General features: G+C 39.9%; 2 protein-coding genes across 3 annotated transcripts in view; one reads left to right on the forward strand and one right to left on the reverse strand.

The window, feature by feature from the left end:
* The first annotated feature begins 1,673 nt into the window (after positions 1–1,673).
* MRPS22 (mitochondrial ribosomal protein S22) lies at positions 1,674–16,234 on the forward strand. Of its 2 annotated transcripts, none has more exons than XM_015132013.3 (8): positions 1,674–1,855; positions 4,533–4,699; positions 5,812–5,976; positions 7,835–7,978; positions 8,645–8,728; positions 10,205–10,350; positions 13,237–13,345; positions 14,473–16,234. In XM_015132013.3, exons 1-8 carry the CDS (start codon positions 1,684–1,686, stop codon positions 14,566–14,568), a joined length of 1,083 nt encoding a protein of 360 aa, XP_014987499.1. In that variant the 5' UTR covers positions 1,674–1,683; the 3' UTR covers positions 14,569–16,234. The 2 variants fall into 2 exon arrangements, with proteins under 2 accessions (XP_014987499.1, XP_014987500.1); XM_015132014.3 differs by having other exon boundaries at positions 4,536–4,699; positions 14,473–14,600.
* Positions 15,141–22,070, reverse strand: part of COPB2 (COPI coat complex subunit beta 2) — a 33,914-nt gene continuing 26,984 nt past the window's right edge. The window contains exons 16-22 of the mRNA XM_015132012.3: positions 19,627–19,737; positions 18,304–18,518; positions 16,516–16,608; positions 16,244–16,424; positions 15,985–16,053; positions 15,755–15,826; positions 15,141–15,513 (exon numbers count right to left, since the gene is read on the reverse strand). Coding sequence (XP_014987498.1) covers positions 15,418–15,513; positions 15,755–15,826; positions 15,985–16,053; positions 16,244–16,424; positions 16,516–16,608; positions 18,304–18,518; positions 19,627–19,737 — 837 coding nt within the window. The 3' untranslated portion in view covers positions 15,141–15,417. The remainder of the gene's footprint in view (positions 15,514–15,754; positions 15,827–15,984; positions 16,054–16,243; positions 16,425–16,515; positions 16,609–18,303; positions 18,519–19,626; positions 19,738–22,070) is intronic.

Raw genomic sequence — 22,070 nt, forward strand, 5'->3', positions numbered from 1 at the left:
CAGTCATCAGAAATTGGAAGAGACAAGGGGCAGATTCTTCCCCAGAGATAGACTCTAAAGGGAGCAGAGCTCCCTTAATCTCAGCCCAGTAATACTGATTTCAGATTTCTCATGCAGAATTGTGAGAGAATACATTTCTGTTATTTTAAACCATAATATTTATGGTAGTTTGTTACAGCAGTCACAGGAAACTAATGCTAATACAGCAGCCAATGGATTCATTCATACTGCACTAAGTGTCCAATCAGCTGTGTCCAGGAGGATGTTTACAGGAAAAACATAGCCACTGAGGCCTGCTCTCTCAGCTATGGGAAGAAAGTAGCGGGTTGATTTTCAGAGAAAAGGCATGGGCTGGGAGACACCTGCATTCATCCTACCACTAGTCTCTGACACCTGCTATCATGTGTAAGCATTGGGATGTGCAGGGCAGCAGACTTGCCTAAATAGGCACCAAACCTAGTGCTCTCCCTTCCCCTCCCAAATAGGAAATGAGTTCATAAACAGCATGGTTAATGTTAATGCTGACTTGCAGGAAAATAGGTGAGGCTGGAAGGTGAGTCTATTCATTCAGCTAATTCAAACAAGAGTTTACTAACACCCTGTTTTGCCAGGCCTTGGGATAAGTGCTTAGCACAGGCACCAATCTGTAGCCTAGAGAAAGATAAGACCTGCACATCCTGGATAGTTGGAAAAAATATAAAGAATCATTTAATCATTCATTTATTCAACAAAAGTTTACTGTGCACATAGATGTACTAGGCTAGGTGATATTGCAATAAAATATGTAGAGTCACTGTCTTCATGGGGTGAGAAAAAGAAATAAGCAGATAAATAGCAAAATAACAGATTGTAAAACGGGCTATAAAGGAAAGGAGTAAGTAATGAGACAGAGAATCAGGTGTATGAATTGGCAGTGGCAAGTGGTGGTGGTGGTAATCGGGGCTTGGAATCAGAAGTTAGATTTAGGGTGCGTGTGAGCAGTGTGGATGGAGAAATTTAAAAAATAGTTGGATTTAAACCTGAGGATGGGGGAGAAGTTTTGAGCAGGAAGTGGAATACATAAATTATTTATTTATTTGAGACAGAGCCTCACTCTGTCACCCAGGCTAGAGTGTTTGTTTGTTTGTTTATTTGAGATGGAGTCTTTCTTTGTCACCTGGGCTGGAGTGTAATGGCATGATCTTGGCTCACTGCAACCTTTGTCTCCTGGGTTCAAGCGATTCTCCTGCCTCAGCCTCCCGAGTAGCTGGGATTACAGGCACCCACCAGCATGCCTGGCTAATTTTTGTATTTTTAGTAGAGACGCGGTTTCACCACGTTGGCCAGGCTGATCTCGAACTCCTGACCTCAGGTGATCCTCCCGCCTTGGCCTCCCAAACTGCTGGGATTACAGGCATGAGCCACCGCGCCTGGCCAGAAATTTGTTACTTAGAACGGTGGAAACGGGTAGGAAAAAGAGCATATAGGGAAAAAGGTGTAAGTTTTAACTTTATGCATAGGGAAGGACATAAAACACCATCTGCTTGTGAATAAGTGGTTTAGAAGAAACAATCTACAAGGGCCCGGAAGACTTCCGGCCCTCTCCGCCTTTAACTAGACTACATTTCCCAGAATGCTGCAAGAACCGGGCGTGACTCGGAAATCCCTCCCAGCCACCTCCGGCGCAAGTGGCCGCTGATAATCATGGCGCCCCTCAGAACCACTGTGTCGCTGTGGAACCTCCTGAGGGGTTCTCCAGGCATGAAAAGGGTCTGTTTCCGGGCTCGAATCCAGCCCTGGCACGGTGGCCTGCTCCAACCGCTACCTTGCTCTTTCGAGGTGGGGCTGCCACGCTGCCGGTTCAGCTCCGAGGCCGGTAAGTGACCTTCCGGACTTTCGCTGGGGCGTTCTTCTGGGAGACGTAGATCCTGTTTCTGGCAGGCGAAAACCACGCGGTAGCCTCTGCGACACGTGTCGTAGCGCTTCCTCAGATTCGGCTGTCTTCCTTCTGTACCTGTGGAGTTTGTCCTCACCTGCATACCTGTTCATTCGTTCACTCACTCAGCTACAGTGCCTGAGTTCCGCTCCTTGCAGAGTACTCTGCTAAGCCCCGTGGGATATGGCAAACTAAGACTGACACAGACCTTTCCCTATGGGAACTCATGTCCATGGGGAATTGGCAGTGCAGTGTGACCCAGGCTGTGATAGGGGACGCACACAGGAGAGGCACTCAAACTAGGTTGGAAGGTCAGGGAAGGGTTCCTGGCAAATATGACCAAAGCGAGTGCTGGTTAGCCATGCTAAGGAGAAAGCAAGAAGCTTCTCAAGCATAAGAGACAATAGCAGATGTCCAGAAATGAGACTGAGCACAGATATTTGGGAACCCATTTTGGAGGTAGGATTGATAAGGCTTGATTAAGGCTTTGGATATGAGTTTAAAGGGACAAATTAGGATTGTTTCTTAAGTTTTTGACTGGAATAGAGGTTTGTCCCATTTACACCAAGATGGAGAAGATTAATTGTTGGAACCGTTATTTTGGGGCGGGGGGTACTGCAGGAGTAGATGAGATCAGGAGATGGGAAAGGAGGCAGAATTAAACCTATTTGGGACACATTAAATTTGAGGTGACTTTGAGAGTCATCTGTTCAGTATGGAGTTAGATATAAAGTGAGGAACATCGGAGTAAAAATGGTAACTAAAGCTGAGCGAATGGGTGAGACTGAGGAGAGAGTAGTGTTGAGCACCTGCTGTGTGCTGGATACCCTAAGGAACTCTGGGTGCCAGAGATGAGTATTACACAAGGTTCTGGTCTTCATAGAGCACATCACTTAGTGAGAGACATAGTGTAAGTAAGCAGACCATCTTAACATGTTTTCTAAATGATGTTGGAAGCCATTCGTGAATTTTAAGCTTGGGAGTAATCTTGATTACATTTTAAAGAGATTACTCTGGTTGCTCTGTGGAGAATGATCTGTAGTGGGGCCAGAATGGAGAAAGGGAGGCTGATGCAAGAGATGAGGATGGCCTTGACTAGAGTAGTAGCAGTGGGAAATGGAGGATTAAAATGAGATTTATGAAGGCAAACAATCAGTATATTCTCTGCCAGTGTTTTTGTTTTGTTTTGTTTTGTTTTTTTGTAAAATGGGGATAATCGTAGTGTTACCTCGTGGGTTGTTGTGAGTATTAAATGGGCTGAATGTGTAAAGTACTTAGTTCAGTCAGTATTGGCATGTAGTAAATAGCTAATAAATGGTAGCTCTTATAATTACTGTTATTATTACTACAGCTATTTGATTACTATTGTTATTACTATTGCTATTGGCTAGATCTGGAGGATCAGGGAGAATTTAGGAATGACTAAGATTTCTGGCCTGTATGACCTACTGGATGATGCTGAAATAGGGAACAGTAGAAAATGCAGGTTTGAGACAAGGGAAAGTTGATGGGTTCTGACTTGGCAGCATTCAAGTACATGAGAGAGCTTGGGTAATTGGATGGAAGGTGATCTTTGCTGGAGATTCAGATTTTAGAGTTTCTGGCATATAAAGGTAATTGAAGTCATGGGAGGATAGGAGAAATCATCGAGTAGGAATCTGAGAAGGGAGAAAAGGACATCGTTCAGAATCTGTAGGGATACCAACATTTGTAGGACTGGGAGAGGAAGAGGTGACTAGGAACAAATGACTTTTTCTTTCTTTTTTGTTAATGGAAATGGAAGTAGAAGTTAGGCAAAGCAGCAGGCAAACTGCATGAGGCAGAGCTAAGATTTGATTCTCTGCTTATGTCAAAGGCTCTTCCATAATACCACACGGCCTCTTCAGTATCATGTCCAGTGAACCAAGTCTCTCTTTCCTAGCTGCAGTCTCTTAGCCTAGACTTTACCTCCCTTTTTTCTCTACCATGATTAGGCTCTTTGGACGCTTTCTTTGACCCTGTCACGCCCATCCCTAGTTCAGGCTATGCTGAGTTTCTTCCTCTGCAATCATCCAAGCCCCATACTTCTCCTGTATACCATACCTCTCACATTATGTCTCCCCACACCTCCCACTTACACCGAGGAGCACTATGATAAATTGGAAACCATCTAGGATCCAGAACCAGACAAACCTTGGTTTAAATTTTGACTCTATCACTTAATAGCTAGTTGTCTTTTGGTAGGCTTCAGCATCCTCATTTATGAAATTGGGTTTATCAGTACGTATTTTGTGAGTGGTTATAAGCATTCCTGAAAATGTATGTTATATCTGCCATATAGGAGACAACTCTGTAAGTGGCAGCAACCATTACAGTTATTACATTAATTACTTTATTCCTGTTACTTCCTCTAATAGCCTGTCCTTTTCGCAGAGACTGAGTCTATCTCCTTATCGTAATGAAAGATCAGTAAATCTTAAATGAAGAAATGAATGAATGCATCTCATAGGTATTAGCATTTTGCAGTGCCAAGGTAGACATTGTGCTAATGCTTTTTATTGTTAACTTACTTTTCTATTTAGAAGTCTTGTTAGCTTGTTGTTTTTGTCAGCTTCTTATTTACTAAAGTCCATTTTAGCAGAATCTGGTAGCCCAGAGACCAAGAAACCTACATTTATGGATGAGGAAGTTCAAAGCATACTCACAAAAATGACAGGCTTGAACTTGCAGAAGACTTTTAAACCAGCTGTACAAGAACTGAAGCCACCAACCTATAAGCTAATGACTCAGGCACAGTTGGAAGAGGTACGTGAATGCAGGAATATTGTTAGAATACCTTTCTTTAAGGGGTTAAACAACATTTCTAGAGGCCCCTCCAGATGCTTATAGCTATTCTTCCATAGGCACTAGTGAAAGGTAGTACCAGGCATAGGACTGAGAAAAGAAATGTGAGTAGTCAGCCAGAGAGGGGCAGGGAACATGGCTGGAATTGAGCAGACTAGGGCGTATGGATCAGGTCTGGGTATTCAGAGAGTATCCTCTGTCCTCTCAAGCCAGCCTGAGCACCCTTCCTTTGTCCTGCTTGCTCCAGCTTCCTTCCTGGAGAAACATCTACTGTGATCTGCCTTGGAGCTGAAGCTTTGGGGATACTGTGAGATCCTACATGGAAACAGGATGTTTTCCAGGCACCAGTGTCCTCCTCAGTACCATGGGTACTGCTTTGTGGAAAACACTTTGATGTATGAATACGTAAAGCATTAATACTCATCTTTCTGATTCAAAAGTAATTTATAGTCAGCAAAATATATATCTCTCTCTCCAGTAGTAGATTACATGAAGAGTAAAAGTCCCCCTTTTCACCTCCTAGAGGTAACCGCTGTTAACAGTATGGAATGAAGCAGTGTAGTCAGTGGTTAAGAGAATGGGCTTTGAAGTTGGGTTGTCTAGGTTCAAATACCAGTGCTGCAATTTCCTAGCAATTTACTTAACATCTGTGTGCCTCTGGTTTTTCTTATGTAAAATGTAGATGATAACAATTGCACCTAACTCATAAGGTAATTGAGGCCATTAAATGAGCCAAATACATTGAGACTATTTGAACAATATCTGGCCATAGTAAGCACCCAAAAACTGCATTCTTTTATTCTGTTTCGAGCAGCTTTTGTAGCCTGGCTTTGCTCAAAGCATTCCTTTGTGGTTTTGATAATGGTTGAGCCTATAGCTGGTGGTCTCAGCCACATCGCAGAGGCAAAGGCCAGGGCTCACAAGTCCAGGTTTGGTGTTTTACTCACTGATTTGTGGCTACAGCTTCTTTTCTTTGAAGTTTTTTGCATTTTTTATTAGTATCTGCTTTTGTCAGATGATCCTTCTGTTATGTAACCTTGTGGCTTTCCTTAATAAATATTTTCTTTCATTAGGCTACAAGACAGGCAGTTGAGGCAGCTAAAGTACGATTAAAAATGCCACCGGTTCTGGAAGAGCGAGTACCAATAAATGATGTGTTAGCTGAAGATACGATTTTGGAAGGAACAGAAACAACCAAATATGTGTTTACTGATATATCATATAGCATACCACACCGGGTGAGTATATGTCTACTTGCAAAATGATCTTTGTTTGAAATACCATGTGGAGAAGGGCTTGAGAGATGATGTGACCTGGCTGTCTCTGATGTGTCCAAACCAGATTTCCTCTGACTGGGTGAGACCCTTCTGGAAGACACACTATAAGAGGCATGAGAAATGCAGACCAGCCCCATGTTATGATGCTACCATTTCTCAGCAGATAATAGGCACAATATTTTCCAGATTCCAGATGTGCTGAGGCAGAACAAGGGGTACACAGATACAGACAGAAACCCATCCCAAACCACAAATGGATAAAAATCTATAAGGCAGTGGAATCTGGAGACTCTTTTTGCCTAAGTTAGATGGATTTCTTTAGCTGAAGCTTTTTGAGAAGATAGAATGTTTCTGTCCTATAAATTCCTTGATGATGCCAAGAAACTCAATCATCCTAAAGGATTTTCACTTTCCAGAATTTTCAGTAAGAATGACAGATGTTTCTCAGATAATTTTCAGGCGTCACCACTTCTTCTGTTGTGATTGTTATTCTCTGGCTCCTCTTTCCTTGATTGCAAATTTAAAAGAACACTCTGGCATTTTAGAAATATATCAGTTTTGTATTTGAGCCTTTGCAAGTAAAGAATAAAAAGAGAGTAGTTTACAGTTCAGCCCACAGAATGCATTAGAACACTATAGAAGGCTGAGTTTGGGAGAAGGTCCACTCCATATTAATCTTTTATTATACATGATTATGGTTAGAAAATGATTTGAGCTGTGTTCAACACCAGCCATCTGTATACTTGACATAATGAACATGAGTCACAGAGTTCCAATTTTAATTACAGTTTTTGCTTTGTGATGCTTTAATATATGTTTGCAGTGCTCTGAAGGCTGGTTGGGAAGCATTTTGTAACTTGAAAGGGAGAAAGGAACTTGGAATTCAGGTTTCTCAAATTTCAAATTACCAAAATCCTTCTGAGGAAAAATTGTATTACGTTGGCATGTGCTTTTTTTTCCTGATTGACTGTTGATGAAAGTTTTAATTATGTTATCTTGAGAACATATTTAGAGACTCCTACACCTCTGAAAAGTTGAGAGTCAGTATGGTTTGGTTAATTTATACATTAATCAGGTGTGTATCAATTAGCAGTGTGCGAAGCTCCATATATGCCACTCTGGGTATTGCAAAAAATTATAATACACATTTCCTGCCCTTTTCCAGTTATATTATAATATCTGAGGGGTGCCAAAAATCTTGCCCAGCATAAATTTCCAGTTGAATGGTATAAAAAGTAGGTAGAATTTAGAGGAGGAAGTGATCCCATGGCCTGGGACTTGGCAGTTGGAAGAGCGAAGTGACCAGACAGGTGGACCAGACAGCCTCTCAGACATGTTTACGTCTCATGCCAATATGAGAAATCATAGAAGTGTAGAAATAAGACTCCCCATTCTTGGGTTTTTTCCTTTTATCCCAAGGACTTTAAACATAGATCATAAAGTAGTAAAATCTGTTTAGTTGAGATTTTGGGATAGAGAAATGAAAGTTTGGAAAGGTCATAGCACTTCTTTCCTCTAAAATGCATATAGATGAATCTCAGCTTAGCTTTTTTTGTATCGAACTCACGTTAGCACTATAGTTGGTACTTACTGAATACTTTCATTTTAGATTTCTGATTGTCAGATGCACAGCAGTGATTAGTGAAGGAAGTATCAAACCTTGCCAAGTCTTTGAGGTTTAAAATTATCATTGAACTCATATGCATGATTGCATTTTATATTGTTGATTGCAAATTATTCTTATAATGGCCTTAGTGGGACACAGGAACTAAAAATAAGTCCTCACAAACGCATCCTTGATTATGTTTTTCTATTTTAGGAGCGTTTTATTGTCGTTAGAGAACCAAGTGGCACACTACGCAAAGCCTCTTGGGAAGAACGGGACCGGATGATACAAATTTATTTCCCAAAAGAAGGTCGTAAAGTTTTGACACCAATAATTTTCAAGGAAGAAAATCTTAGGGTAAGGTGACTTAGGTTTTATATTTTAGAGCCAGTGGCGGCGATTTATTTGTAGAACCAGTTGGCTTTGTGCCTTGATCCAGATAAACATTTCTAATGGTAACTTGACTTCTTTGTTTTTTTTTTTTTGAGACGGAGTTTCGCTCCTTTCGCCCAGGCTGCAGTGCAGTGGCGGGATCTCAGCTCACTGCAACCTCTGCCTTCCAGTCTCAAGCGATTCTCCTGCCTCAGCCTCCCGAGTAGCTGGGATTGCAGGTGCCCGCCACCACATCCGGCTAATTTTTCTATTTTTAGTAGAGACGGGGTTTCACCATGTTGGCCAGGCTGGTCTCGAACTCCTGACCTCATGGTTCGCCCCCCCCCCCCCCCCCCCGCTCCGCCTCCCAAAGTGCTGGGATTACAGGTGTGGGCCACCACACCCGGCTGACTTCTTTCTTAATAGAATCCTCCTTCCCACCTAAGATGGGTTGTACTAGGGTTCTCTCCTAATTGGCTTAGCTGGAATTTGAATCTAGGTGTGACAATTACAAAGCCTGTGTTATTTCTTTATGCTTCTTCATGAGCACGGAGTGGCCAGTATGTGGGTGGGCAGGCCTGTCATGGCATCAGAACAGGTGCTGAACTTCAGTGTTCTCATGTGATGCTAACTCTGCTGTGTGGTTTTTAGACTATGTATAGTCGGGACAGGCATGTTGATGTCCTCAATCTCTGCTTTGCCCAGTTTGAGCCAGATTCCACTGAGTATATCAAGGTGAGTATATTTTAGTTTCTAAAATGTAGGCTTAAGTATGGTTATGAGTCTGATTTTTAATCTAGCTCAACGAATTTGGTTATAAGTTTTGATACAGGGGAAAGGGAAGAGAAATACCTGAAAATCTGTTGAGTACAGATGTGTGCCAGATATATATTTTATCATCACAACCACCCTTGATTAAAGATGAAGGAATTTAAGCTTGTAGAGTTAAGTAGCTTGCTGAAAGTTGCATAGCTACTAAGTGGTAGGGTAGTTTGATAACCCAAGTTTGATGACAAAGTCTATTCTCTTAAAAAGTTTACCATATAGGAATCAAATTATTTACTAAACTTTTGCCAAAGTACAGTGTGTTTGTCTTACAGCTCAGTAAGTATTCATTAGTACCTTCTATATGTAAGGTATTGTTTTGGGCGTATAGGTGATGCCACGAACTAGGATAGGGTATGCTGTGCCAAAGCCAGCAGTCCAGATATGGCTGCGGGGAAAGGTGCTAGTACGTATACAGATAATTATCTCCTCAGGCCTAAAATGGTAGACATTAAAAGATTACAAATTCTTTGAAGAAAGACTTCATAGGGGTGTTAAGGAGGGTTCTAGAAGTGTAGGAAATGTTGTGGCATGTATATGTAGGGGAGTGATTCAAGATTAAGCTAGGAAGGTGGATGCAGCCACATCATAGGTGACCTCAGATGCTAGGCTGAGGAATCTGGAATTCAGTCAGCAGACCTTTGAAAGCCTTTTGAACAGAGGAATGCCCCCATTAGAACCTTCATTTAAGAAGATCAATCTGGAAGGAGGACTGAAGGACTTTTAGTAAGATGGAATGGGCTAGCTGGTAGAAAAGGGTAGTTGATGGGAGGGATAGGGGAAAGGGAGAGTAGTGAAAAGATATTCTTGATTAATTTTCTCCAATAGTGACCAAGAAGTGGGTGCTACATTATTTCCAGTGGTCTCTATATGCATAATTGGTGCTTAATAAATTACAGTTGGCCTGCCAAAAAGTAATTAATATGGCTATGTTTGGTATCTTGCTCCAGGCTGCCACATACTTCTACAGTAGAGAAGGCACAGACTTGCTGTCATTTAGACAAATTCTTCTCTTTTTTATTTTTTTAAAGACAGGGTCTTATTCCATGGCCTACCATGCCCAACTAATTTTTTAAAACATTTTCCTAGAGATGAGGACTGCTCAAGCAGTCCTCCCACCTCAGCCTCCCAAAGTGTTGGGATTACAGGCATGAGACACCGTGCCTGGCCAAAATTCTTTCTTAGTAGAATCCTCCTTCTCCCCTAAGGTGGGTTGTACTAGGAATGGTTTAAATTATACCTATTGGTTAATGATATGGAGGCAACTGTAAGTAGACGTGGTTTTACTTGCTTGGGCAGCACTCATGCTAATCAGTGTACGTTGAATAATGCTGCATACATCTTTTTATGTTCATGTTTCTGAAAAGTTGCATTTTATGTGGATAGGTTCATCACAAGACCTATGAAGATATAGATAAACACGGAAAATATGACCTTTTACGTTCAACAAGATACTTTGGTGGAATGGTGTGGTATTTTGTAAATAATAAAAAGATTGATGGTTTGCTGATTGACCAGATTCAGAGAGATTTGTAAGTATGATCTTAGTAAGTGAAAGAATCATTCTTATTGCCCTAAGAGTTCATCTGTATTTAAGCTATGGTATTTTCCAATGATAACAGTGTACTGTCTAGTGCTTGCTAACCTCAGCTTATGGAGTTTTTCTTTTAGTATAATAACCTAGCTCTCCTAGTTTTTGCTTTTATATAAACAGTGCTAGACTCTTGAAAGAGTAAGTGGCTTTGGATCTGTACTGTAAACCCTCAATAATAACTTATCCTGAGGTCACCAATGCTTCTAGGTTGGTGAACTTGCCAGATTCTGAAAGGAGGATTAAATAGGAAATGTAAAGAAGTAGAAATAAGCTCTGTGGTTATTTTCTGGTAGAACTATTTCTAGGGCTTTTCAGTAAACACCATCCTTTAACTTATGAAAATACTTTTGATACCCTTGCTTTTACAAGATTTTTAAGGCATCAAAAAAGCTGCTTTTCAGAGTAGCGTGAAACAAAAAAATATCTGTTGTATTTTAGCATGAAGCTGGTGTGCTCCCAGGCTTCTAGCTGGAAATAATAATACAACTTGTAATAAAACTGAAGAGAAAATAGTTTTTGAGCATCTTTCTATCAGTTGATTTAGGAAGGCCAAAATGACAAGGAAGTAGCATGGCTGTAGTAAGAAAATCAACTTTCTACAAAAAGCCCTTGCTGGACTCAAAAGTCTGAACTACAAGACAGTTTTGAGATTACTGCCACCTTCAGACTGTTAGTTTTTGACTCCCAGAGTATCCTAACATGTAATACAAACCATATACACAAAGGTAAGGCATGTAGAACTGAAAGTTCCACAGAACTTATCTTCAGAATAAAATACAGCCCATACTTGGAAAAAGGGCAGCATGTCTCATAGAAACAACATTCCTAATGATGATGATTTCCAGGCCAGCCCATTTCACCAGCATATGTAGTGCAATATAATCAGAGGGCAGAAATACACCTTCATACCCCGTAACTGGGGCTGTGGTGATGGGGACGCTCAAGTGACTTGCCTTCATGTGCATTATCTCCTGTGAATGAATTTTGCACTTATAAAGTTTCTTGAGTTTAATCATTCTGAAGTTGTTTTATTATTAAAACAGTATGTTCTTATAAAAAATTAGAGCGATACAGAAATGTTTGAAAATTAAAGTTCTTTATTGGGGTGTATTAATAAATATTATAGTGTTACTCATCACATGTAAGCTTTACATCTGAAGCAATTCATGCTTACTGGGAGGGAAGTTTGGGTACTTAGCTTTTCCTGCTATTCCTAGGTAAAGGCCCTCCTGTGGTCATTCTGAACAGATCAGTGAGCTTACTGCAAATCCCAGGCTGGACAGTAGAGGGTGCATATCCTCACTGAATGAAGCTCAGGCAAGAATTAGGATTCTGCACACATTTATTCCAGACTCAAGTCCCACTGTTAGTTTTTATATTGAGATTCTTTTAAAATCTTTTTGAAATATAATTTATTTGCTCTTGAAGTATGGGTGGGGTGTTAAGCTAAATTTAAATTGTTCTGTGAGGCACAGGCATTATATTTCAGCATGAACCTAATGAAGCCCTGAACATACCAACAGGTAGCAATCCAGTTAAGCTGTTTATAAGGCCACACGCCTAAGCTCCAAAGGGAATTTTAATTTTTTACTGGGGAGACATTTCATTGCTACATTTAGTAGACTTTGTTAGATTATACAAGCACAATAGATTTGTAATGAATATTTTTTATTCCCCCCCCCCCCCAAAAAGCTTTACTATACCAACAGCTGTTTTCCCAAGAGATGGCCTTTAGGGTACATGAGCCTCAGGATAAGCCCAGAGCATTTCTGTAAGGCTTCCAAGGCTTGAGGAATTCTATACTTACTCCCACTGTCACCCTGCCCTTCATCCCCCAGCTCAGGTAAAGGGAACACAGGGAAGGCTGAAGAGTGCTAGCTGCGGAAGCACTGAATTAGGGTGTCCTCAGCCCTCCATTCCCAACTGGAAGCCAGTAGTTCACTTAGTGTATATAGCAGAGCCTCAAGAGCACAAGCATTTTGCATGTTATTTTTATATGCCCTCCAGTGATGAAATGGCAAATGGTGGGAAAGTGTCAGCAGTGTGAGAAGATAGTGATTGTTTGGTTTTGCTAGGAAAGTTTTAATGTTGATAAAAATTGTTTATACATTTCTGAGAAGTACAAACCAGAAGAACTGAATTCTTGTTCTGGCTTTTTCCTAGGTAGTTGTGTGATGCTGAAGTTAGATTACTGATGTAGAACCCGATTTTCCTTTTTGTCTGATGTGTGTGTATGATTTCAAATTTGCTTCACTAGGATGCTAGTTATTTTACTAATCCGTTCCTGTGAATAGTCTGGTGGCCTGAAAGTCTTTCCTTGGAACCTTAGGGGGGCTCTTGTAGAGGCATTTGTCTCTGTTAGCAGATGTCACTTAGAGGCAAGTGACTTTGAGCTCCCTGTGACCACCACCCTCCTGCTTATGTGGGATGAAGCTGTATTTCTGTCCTCTGAGTTGGGTTAGACTATTACATGCTGGTGAAGTGAGCTGGCGTGGAAATTATCTACCATTAGGAATGTTGTTTCTGTGAGAAATGATGCTCTTTTCCCAAAAAGGATATAGCCACATTTGGAATATATTCACTTTCATAAATTGGACACTTCCTGCAATGACTCCTGCCCTACCTGCCTCACGGAGTTGGTGTGAGGCCTAAATTAGTCAATTTTCCTGAAAATGCTTTTGAAACTGTAAAAGTGAAGGTCCTTCCCCAATACCCCCAGCCTGAGGAAAGTCTGAAATGTAGTTTGAAGTTGGCACACACTTTTACAGGACTGTGAATCAAATGAAGAAAACCCTTAGATAACATTAAACCCTTTCGTTCTCAGAATCGATGATGCAACCAGCTTGGTCCAGCTGTATCACATACTCCATCCAGACGGCCAGTCGGCTCAAGAGGCCAAGGATCAGGCTGCTGAGGGAATAAATTTAATCAAGGTAAAGTTTTTTTTTTCCATATTGGTGGTTTTGTGGTAGTAATTGAGTTGGGAAAAATTCAGAATTGGGTCATAATTAATGGTAACTAAACAGATTTGTGAATATGGGACATCTGTGGTCTTGAAAACATCAGTATGATTTGTCCCCCTATTTCTTCAGCCTGGACAACAGAAACAGGGGAGGAGGGGGTTAGAGTGCAGTAAAGTAGGTTTAGTGATGTGGCTAGCAGCTGGAGTCCAGAGAAGTTCCGACAGTGCAGGGAGCAGCCCCCTTGTTCTTTGGAGCATTGGAAGGGCTGAGCTGCATCTGAGGTGTTCAAGTCACCAGCACGACAGGGTAGAGGACTAAGTAGCACATGTCCCCCAGAGCAGCTTCCTGTCTTTGTGTGGTCACATCACATCGGGGGAAATGGGCATGTGTCAAGAAGTGGAGAGTGTGATGCTTGTATATCACCAAGCCTTAGCTGTTCTTCATTTTGGAGCTGCACACCTCTCAAAACCATGGGCTTATATACATTTATCTGTAAATGCTGAGAGTTGAGATGATTTTTTCAGGAAGGGAAGGGGAGGAGATTGTATAATTTCATCTCTTCTAATACCCAGAATATACGTGGTTTTGTGGAACTGGCTTCTATCCTGGTAATACTGTTTGCATGCTGCAAAACAGTTGTAAGTTTTACTAAGGAAACAATGACCTGTGATGACATCCTAGGAAGAGTAGAGAGAAACCACAGTACTGATTTTCTTTATGAACCTGATAAAGCACAATGTTTTTGGAGAAAATATTCTTTAAAGTGAAAAATCAGTTTGGTAACTTTTAGCCTCCAGATTTCTCTCTAACCTAATGGTTTTTGATCTAGCAGGAAGTATTAATATTAATACAATGTCAGGGTCTTACTTGGATACTTCTGGTGTTTAGAATTAGTATTGCTTGAAATGTGTTGGATATTGTTTTTCTGTCCATGTGTGTTTATTAGTGTATAATCGGGAAAAATTGTGAAATTTGAAAGACCTTTTTAAGTAGGACTCTTTGCTACTACAGAAATGCTAATGATGTCTCAAAATTGAAAAAGTTTATAAATAGCATATGTCCTATTGTTTTAAAACTTTACTTTTTAATTTAAACAGGTCTTTGCAAAAACAGAAGCACAGAAGGGAGCCTATATAGAACTAACACTGCAAACTTACCAAGAAGCACTCAGTCGCCATTCTGCAGCTTCCTAAAAATATTTTAAAAATACATTTATTTTACTAAATACTGACTACATTTCTCTGTTAATATTGAGCTAAACGTTAAAAAATGGCCAGATTAAAAGGTATCAATTTGTAGTTCTCCCTACAAAGCAAAAATTACTACCCTACTCACTTTCCTAGGCTACAAGGATATTTGAGTGCCCGGTTATGAATTTTTTGAATCATGTTAGATGAGTGTACAGTTAAAAAGTTGTTTTTTTGTGTGTGTTACCAAATAGGGTAGATGGTAATTTGGACAGACCCCAGCTTAATGAGGTCAGAGGAACAGAGGTTTCACAGCCTGACTCCAGAAATGGGTAGCTGCTAGATAAAATTGGGGCAAGACTTGTGGAATGATGCAATGAGGTCAAGAAAAAGGGTTTAGAGAATTACAGCATGGATATTCAGCTCTAAGAAAAATGTGATTGACAGCATTTGAAAATGCAGATTTAGTTATGCAAATAAAAGAGAGTGGGGCTGATCCCTAGGCAAGGTGTAGTTGCGGCTCAGCCTTCTAAAACTAGAAGCCTATTTTCATTACTGAGAAAGGAAACAAAAGTATCTTCCATTAATTCAAAAGGTTTTATGAGATACGGTCTAATAGTATGAAAAAAATCAAAGCCCATGTCTGTTTTAGTTAACAAGGAAAACACAGTGATTTAAATGCTGCACATAAACTCTTCTTAAGATGATGTGGGCATTATGCTCCCAGTGGTCCACAGTATTTACATATAAAAATGTAAGAAATGTCTCACAGTCCAAAGCACTGTGGTCAGGGTAGCAATCAATACCTATATATAATAATGATCTGTTTAGTCAGGTAAATGGAAAGCATTACAGTCAGTCATCCAAAATATCTTCATCCAGATTGATATCTGTTGTGTCAATATCTTCTAATTCCAAATTATCCAAATCTACTTCTAGTTCGAGTAAACTCTGCAAACAAAAGAGGGTAATTAAGTTTTACAGTACTGTTAAAGGAAAGTTATCCGTGGGTTCATGATCCAAAGTGGGAACTAAAATTTTCTTAATAGTCAAGAAAAGCATCTTCTCATTTCAAAGCCCCTGCTCTGAAACTTGATTCTGTCACTTAAACCACAGAGGCCTATGTATTCTCCAAATATTGATGGGGAGGAGGATGGGGTAGAGGGAGGTTTGAGTATGATGTCTGACCTACCTTTTCTTCTTTGTTGGCTGTGTGGGAGGCCACAATAACTGGAGTAGGAGAAGCAGGTTTCCCATCAAGTTCCTGAAACCCCAAGTGAAGATATATGTGAAGACAAGGGAATTTACTCAGGAATTTAAAGTTTTCCCCCAAGAGAAGGATGATCAGAATTAGGAAGTGGGAGATGATGTTTAAAAGTGAACCATCTCAGCCAAATTTATCACATGAAGTCCTCTGCTGACCTGTTGAGCTGTAGATCTTGAGGGCTGAAAGCCTTTTGCCTCTTCCATGACATTTCTCTCTTCATTTGGCTATCGGAGAATAAAGCAATGATGAAATGAGATATTTTGAAATCATAATTTATCTATGAACTTGGCCTAAATCCCAGATATCAGCTCTTAATTTTAAAAAAAGTATTTACTGCAGTTCAAAATCTGAAGTCATGAATGTACTTCCACCCTGTAGTTACAATAAATGAAGCTTGACATCCTGGCCACTCACCGTGACAAGTGGGTACTGTTTGGCTGGCCACAGATCAGCATGTGTTTCCTTCACCCATTCTTCCACAACAAAGGCTTCTTTTAATCCAGGGAATAGGTTTTCATACTCTGTTGGATCAGCAAGGGATTCTGCTGCTTTCTGATTGACTTTTGAGAGATTCTCTCTCCAGAGTTTCACTACCCTATTATAGACATCATGGAACCGAACAGAGACTAAGTAAGTCTGCTCTCTTTTTATTGGAAACATTTCTTCCTAAAATTAAAAGTCTGTACCTTGAAACCTGACTGGGTAAGTAAGTTCGGGCCAGGAAGGCAGCTTCTGGCAGCCGTCCAGTTCTAATCAAGAGCTCTAGGCAGGCATCAACCCTAAACATTAAAAAGGAAAGTTACTGTTACCAAGAATAAACACTATAATAATGGCACTTAACATAAAGAAAGGAAATTTAGTGTTGCAAAGCCAAAAATCTCCCCAATTTTCACGCATACATCTATGTCACGTGTCTTTTAATGGTTGTTACATAACACACTCCAAGGGTATGAGGGATAAGACAGCTTTCCTGACTACTTTGAATCTACTTAATTTTAATAATTCCTAAGAACCTAAAGGGGCTTTTCAAGAGGAGTTAAGGCAGGTTAGATTAGCAAATATTAAAGGCATAAGGATATATGCCAGCAGAAATTCAGTTCCACAAGACAAATATGTAGGGTAGTGTCTCCAACACGGGAAGGGCCAGACAAGCCAGTGGTGCCCAGCAGAATACCAAAGTCTTATTTTTTCTATTTTAATTTCATTTTTTTTCTGTGCAAGTTTTATGAAGTAGACAATGTGTTTCAGAATTCAGAACTTTTTGGATTTTCGAAAGGTGATACTGTATGTATACTATGTATTACCTCACATCCTCAGCATGAAAAAGCCACAAACAGTACTTATGCAGGAATGTTAAATGCAATAAAAATGTACCAAGTTGGTATAAAAGCAACTAAAAATAGGAAAACAGAGTTCAGCTCAGGTCTTGCCATCAAAACAGTTATAAAAAACTGTTTTCAGAATATTTTTGGATTTTTGAATTATGGATAAGGAATAGTGGGGTCTATTCTTACAGGCATATAAATTCATAAATACATTCACATACATACAATGGGGTGCACATTCAAAGTTCCATGGCGAAGTATGGGATTGTAAACAAATAATCAGTATGTAGGGGAAGGTTAAAGAATATTTTCAGGCCAGGTGCGGTGGCTCACACCTATAATCCCAGCACTTTGGGAGGACAAGGCAGGCAGATCACCTGAGGTCAGGAGTTTGAGACCAGCCTGCTTAACATGGTGAGACCCCGTCTCTATTAAAAATCCAAGCCGGGTGTGGTGGCACATGCTTGTAATCCCAGCTACTTGGGAGGCTGAGGCAGGAGAAGGGCTTGAACCAGGGAGACAAAGGCTGCAATTAGCCGAGATCATGCCACTGCACTCCAGCCTGGGCAACAGAGTGAGACTCCATCTCAAAAAAAAAAAAAAAAAAAGAAAAGAATACTTTTGTGTTTTATTTCATAATACTGCCAACTAATGTCCAAATAATTTGGTTTATGCTAACTCAGACTTAAAAATACGAGACATCTTCATGCTTTATAGTGTGCTCAAATCTAAAAGTAGCTGGCATACTTATCCCCTTTTGTTCTTGCCATAAATGGATCAAAATTATCCAATTTGGGTAAAATCACCTGCCCTTCAGGTACCTACTACAGCAGCTCAATAGCCTGCTGCAATCATAAAATAAAATGCTTCCACCATTAACTGGCAGGACTGTTGAGAAAGGTGTTTAACGTTTCTCCCACTTGAGCCTCCCTGAACAGCTCATTTAGCTCAAACATTTAGATCAGATGTGCTAAACGCATCTCTTGCTGAAGGTGAGTGCCACCAAGGCAGCACTGTCCTGCTCTGACTGCCCGGTCTATTCAACACCATTTAGCCATTCATCAGTTCTCTCTAGGGCTCATTCTTCACATGCCTCTCCAAAAACCATCCTTGGTGTAGAATTAATTAATCTTTTAAATTAATACTCACTTGCCCTGTAAAAAGTAGCTCATGAATGCCACATTATTTTTGCCATCTCTCTCCGCACCCTCTGCTAGCTTGTTCACCATATTAGCATTTCCAGAGGCAGTGGCCAAAAGCAGCAGGCCCCCATAATCCTGTGCATGGTGCAGGCACTCCTGGGCTAGGCCAAACTGACATTTACTAATGGCAAGTTCAGCAAGTTGTTTCCACTTCTGTTCTGACTGTAAGAAAAGAGTTTCCAAGTTAAAATATCTTTAGAAATAAGCATTTACATTTCCAACATTATTCTGTTAACTGTGTGGACAATGGAAGATACTTATATAGAGAGAGAGCTGTGCTTAAGTTGGCTCTATCAAAATAAGAATGGCTAAAATGTACAATTCAGGAAACGGAAATTATTCACATATACAAAATGAATTTAAATCAGTTTTAATGATGTGTGAATAATTATAATCAACCCATTATATTTTATCTTATAATTACACAGGAAAAGTAAAACCATCTCACTGGAGTTTTAAGGTAATTAGACTGCAATTATTTTAACAGGTGATTTAATACTGCTTTTTTGAAAGCATACAGAACTGTTTATGTCTTTAAATATTTCACAATAATATTATGTCTCACTTGTAGCTTTTCAAAACTCAAAATGCTGCATGTTTAGATGATCTTAACATAGCTAAAATTTATTTTGCACATCCAAAATTAATTTACCAATAAATGCTAGTCTTAAACCACAATTGGGAGCCTCAATATACAAAGATCTATAAAAATATCATTACAAAAATGGTATTAACATTTCTCCCACTTGAGCCTCCCTGAACAGCTCATTTAGCTCAAACATTTAGACCAGATGTGCTAAGAGCATCTGCTGCTCAAGGTGAGTGCCACCAAGGCAGCACTGTCCTTCTCTGACTGCCTGCTCTATTCAATACCAAAAGACAAACGGGTTGGGCTGTCTTTCAAAACCCTTTTCAAAACCAACGTATTTTTAGCTAGTTTCAGACTCTGGCAAATGACTGCTATGTCTGTACTCTTAGGCTTTCCAGACTAGTTTACATACTGTTTTACATCTTACCTTGCAAAATATATCTCACTTAAGATATGAAAACAATTTTTCTTAAACAGAGTGCTAAGAATATCTCCAATGTAATCAATTTATGCAAAGTTTAACATAATACATCTTTTAAAAATATCAGAGACAATAACTTCACCAAAATGAGCCACTAATTTGCATTTGGGAAAACTTTAATAACAAAACATTATACCAAACACATAGAAGTACCTACTGACTTTTCCATCAGTTATGAAAAATCATGAATTAGTACATACCTCTGCTTCCACTGCTAACTGGTATGCAATTTTTAACTCTCCAAGTTGAAGAGCAAGCTCAAAACGATGCTCAGGATCTGTGGATACTGTAAGAGCTTGCTGCTTGAAGCCCTAAACAGATTTTTAAAAATTACATACATATGTCATTTATGCATACAAAAATGTATATATGTTTTATATATATACACACACACATACACAGTGTACACACATTCACAGAGAAAATCATTTCTCTCTCAAACTAGAAACCCCACTATTTAATGAGAAGATGGAATAATTAAGGAGCCATTAAAGTAACTGGTAAGAACAAACCTGGCAGATAAAATAGTCAGTGACAGAATTCTTACTGTTTATTAGGATAATGGAAGCTTGCTAATGCTAAACTCAAGTAACTAGTAAAACTGGAAATGTAAATATAAACAGATATGTCAAAAAGAAAGGAATTTTGCAAAGTTGGGACTGAACAAGAATCATTTCAAAAGAAGAAAACTAGCCGCAGCAGTGTAAACTTAGCTGTTGGTAATCTACTCAACTAGGATGGGAAGTAGAGATCATCTAGTCCAATCCCTCATTTTGCACATAAGACTATTAGCAGTAAATGGGCAAAGAAAAGGGAGTCAAATATAAAACCTTCCAACTTTCTATCATCTGTAGGTCATAGCAAACATTGTGTATTCAGGTGCAGTCACCAATCAGGTGTCATTACCTATTCCTTTATTGTTGGTCTCAAGTCCAGTTTATCAGCAAGTATCCAAAAGACAGGAAGTCTAAAATTTCCTTCCCATACTCCATTAAGGCATTAAGAACAAGCTTTTAAACCAGGGGTCTCCCAACCAACCGGTCTGTGGCCTGTTAGGAATCGGGCCGCATAGCAGGGGGTAAGCAGTGGGTGGGTGAGTGAACGAGCATTACCACCTAAACTCTGCCTCCTGTCAGATCTGTGATGGCATTAGATTCTCATAGGAGCGTAAACCCTGTTGTGAAGTGTGCATGTGGTAGGTCTATTCCATGCTCCTTATGAGACTCTAATGCCTGGTGATCTGAGATGGAACAGTTTGATCCTGAAATGCACCCCCTCCTGTCTGTGGAAAAATTGTCTGTCTGCCACGAAACCGGTCCCTGGTGCCAAAAAGGTTGGGGACCACTGTTGTAAATCAACTATTGTAATTATTAAATTAGCCTCTCCTTCAAGACAAACAGTACTGATGGGGTCATTTTTCGCTCTAGGGACGTAATGTGTTAGACTGAAAACTCGGATAGTTTACCTCTTCACCAGACTAAGAGGGAATGCTCAGTTACGGGAGAGTCAAGATTGAGAAGCTGGACAGCTTTAGGGTTCTGTCTGGCTATATCTTCAGGGTGGCTTTATCATCAAGTTTGAAATGTTTTAACTTAGCTTATGCAGGCTGCCACCCCGCCCCCATCCATCCATGAATACGATGTAAATAAGGCATTCTAAATAACCGGAGTTACTTTTCTTCACTAGCATTGATATAGATAACATAAAACCCAAAAGTGGAGGATGGAAGATCTCTGGAACTAGTCAGATACAGCCAAGGGCAAAACAGATGAAATAAGGCAGACTAAATATATATAATTTTGTTTTCTGCTAATTCCCTACTACTAATAAAATCACACTAAATGGATTTTTTTTTTTAAGGCACGAACTCCCAACACACAGAAAGGGAGAGGAAACTAACAAAAGTTTGGAAGCTGGAAAGCTGGTGGAGGAATATAAACATTCTGTTAAAACAGCAGAGAAAACAAATCCTAAATCAGGAGTGAGAACAGCATAGAAACAATGTGATTTACACCCAATATGTCTCATGAATGGTAGTGCTAAAAACAAACAAATTGCCCTAAAAGCATTTAGAAACTCTAGATCTGCTCCCCTCTCCCACCTCTTGACAAAGAAGACAGGTTTATTCTTTGGAGAGGGCAAACTAAAGAGTCTCCAGACTAGGAGATTCCCAGCGTACTTGGAGGAAGAAGTACGGAGTATCAAAGGAAAACAGGAGATTATGAAAATGGATACAGAGACTCAATGAAATATTAAATACTGAGACTCTAAGGTATCTTCTCTTGAGACCCCAGAATGATGGTGATTGGGGAGCTTTTCACTAAAATCTACTGAGCCCACGGGAAAAGACTTCAAAATACTAAAATGTCAACTCCATGAAGGCTACATGTCAGCAGAAACAGTGCCTAGTACATTGTTAAATTCGTTACATAAATGGAAAGTCATCAAAAATTCATTAGCTAAAGATACTGACATTGAGACTCCCTAATCAAATGGGCCAACCACACCAGATACTGTGAAGTCCAAACCCAATATGCCCCACCCACAAATTCAGACCTTCTGATCATCTGTTTCTTGTACCTTCACTCTTAAGTGAGGGCCCAAGGACATCAGATACTTGAGGAAAATCGCTAACAGGAAAGAT

This window comes from Macaca mulatta, chromosome 2, assembly GCF_049350105.2.
Source record: "Macaca mulatta isolate MMU2019108-1 chromosome 2, T2T-MMU8v2.0, whole genome shotgun sequence".
NCBI classification, from domain to species: domain Eukaryota; kingdom Metazoa; phylum Chordata; class Mammalia; order Primates; family Cercopithecidae; genus Macaca; species Macaca mulatta.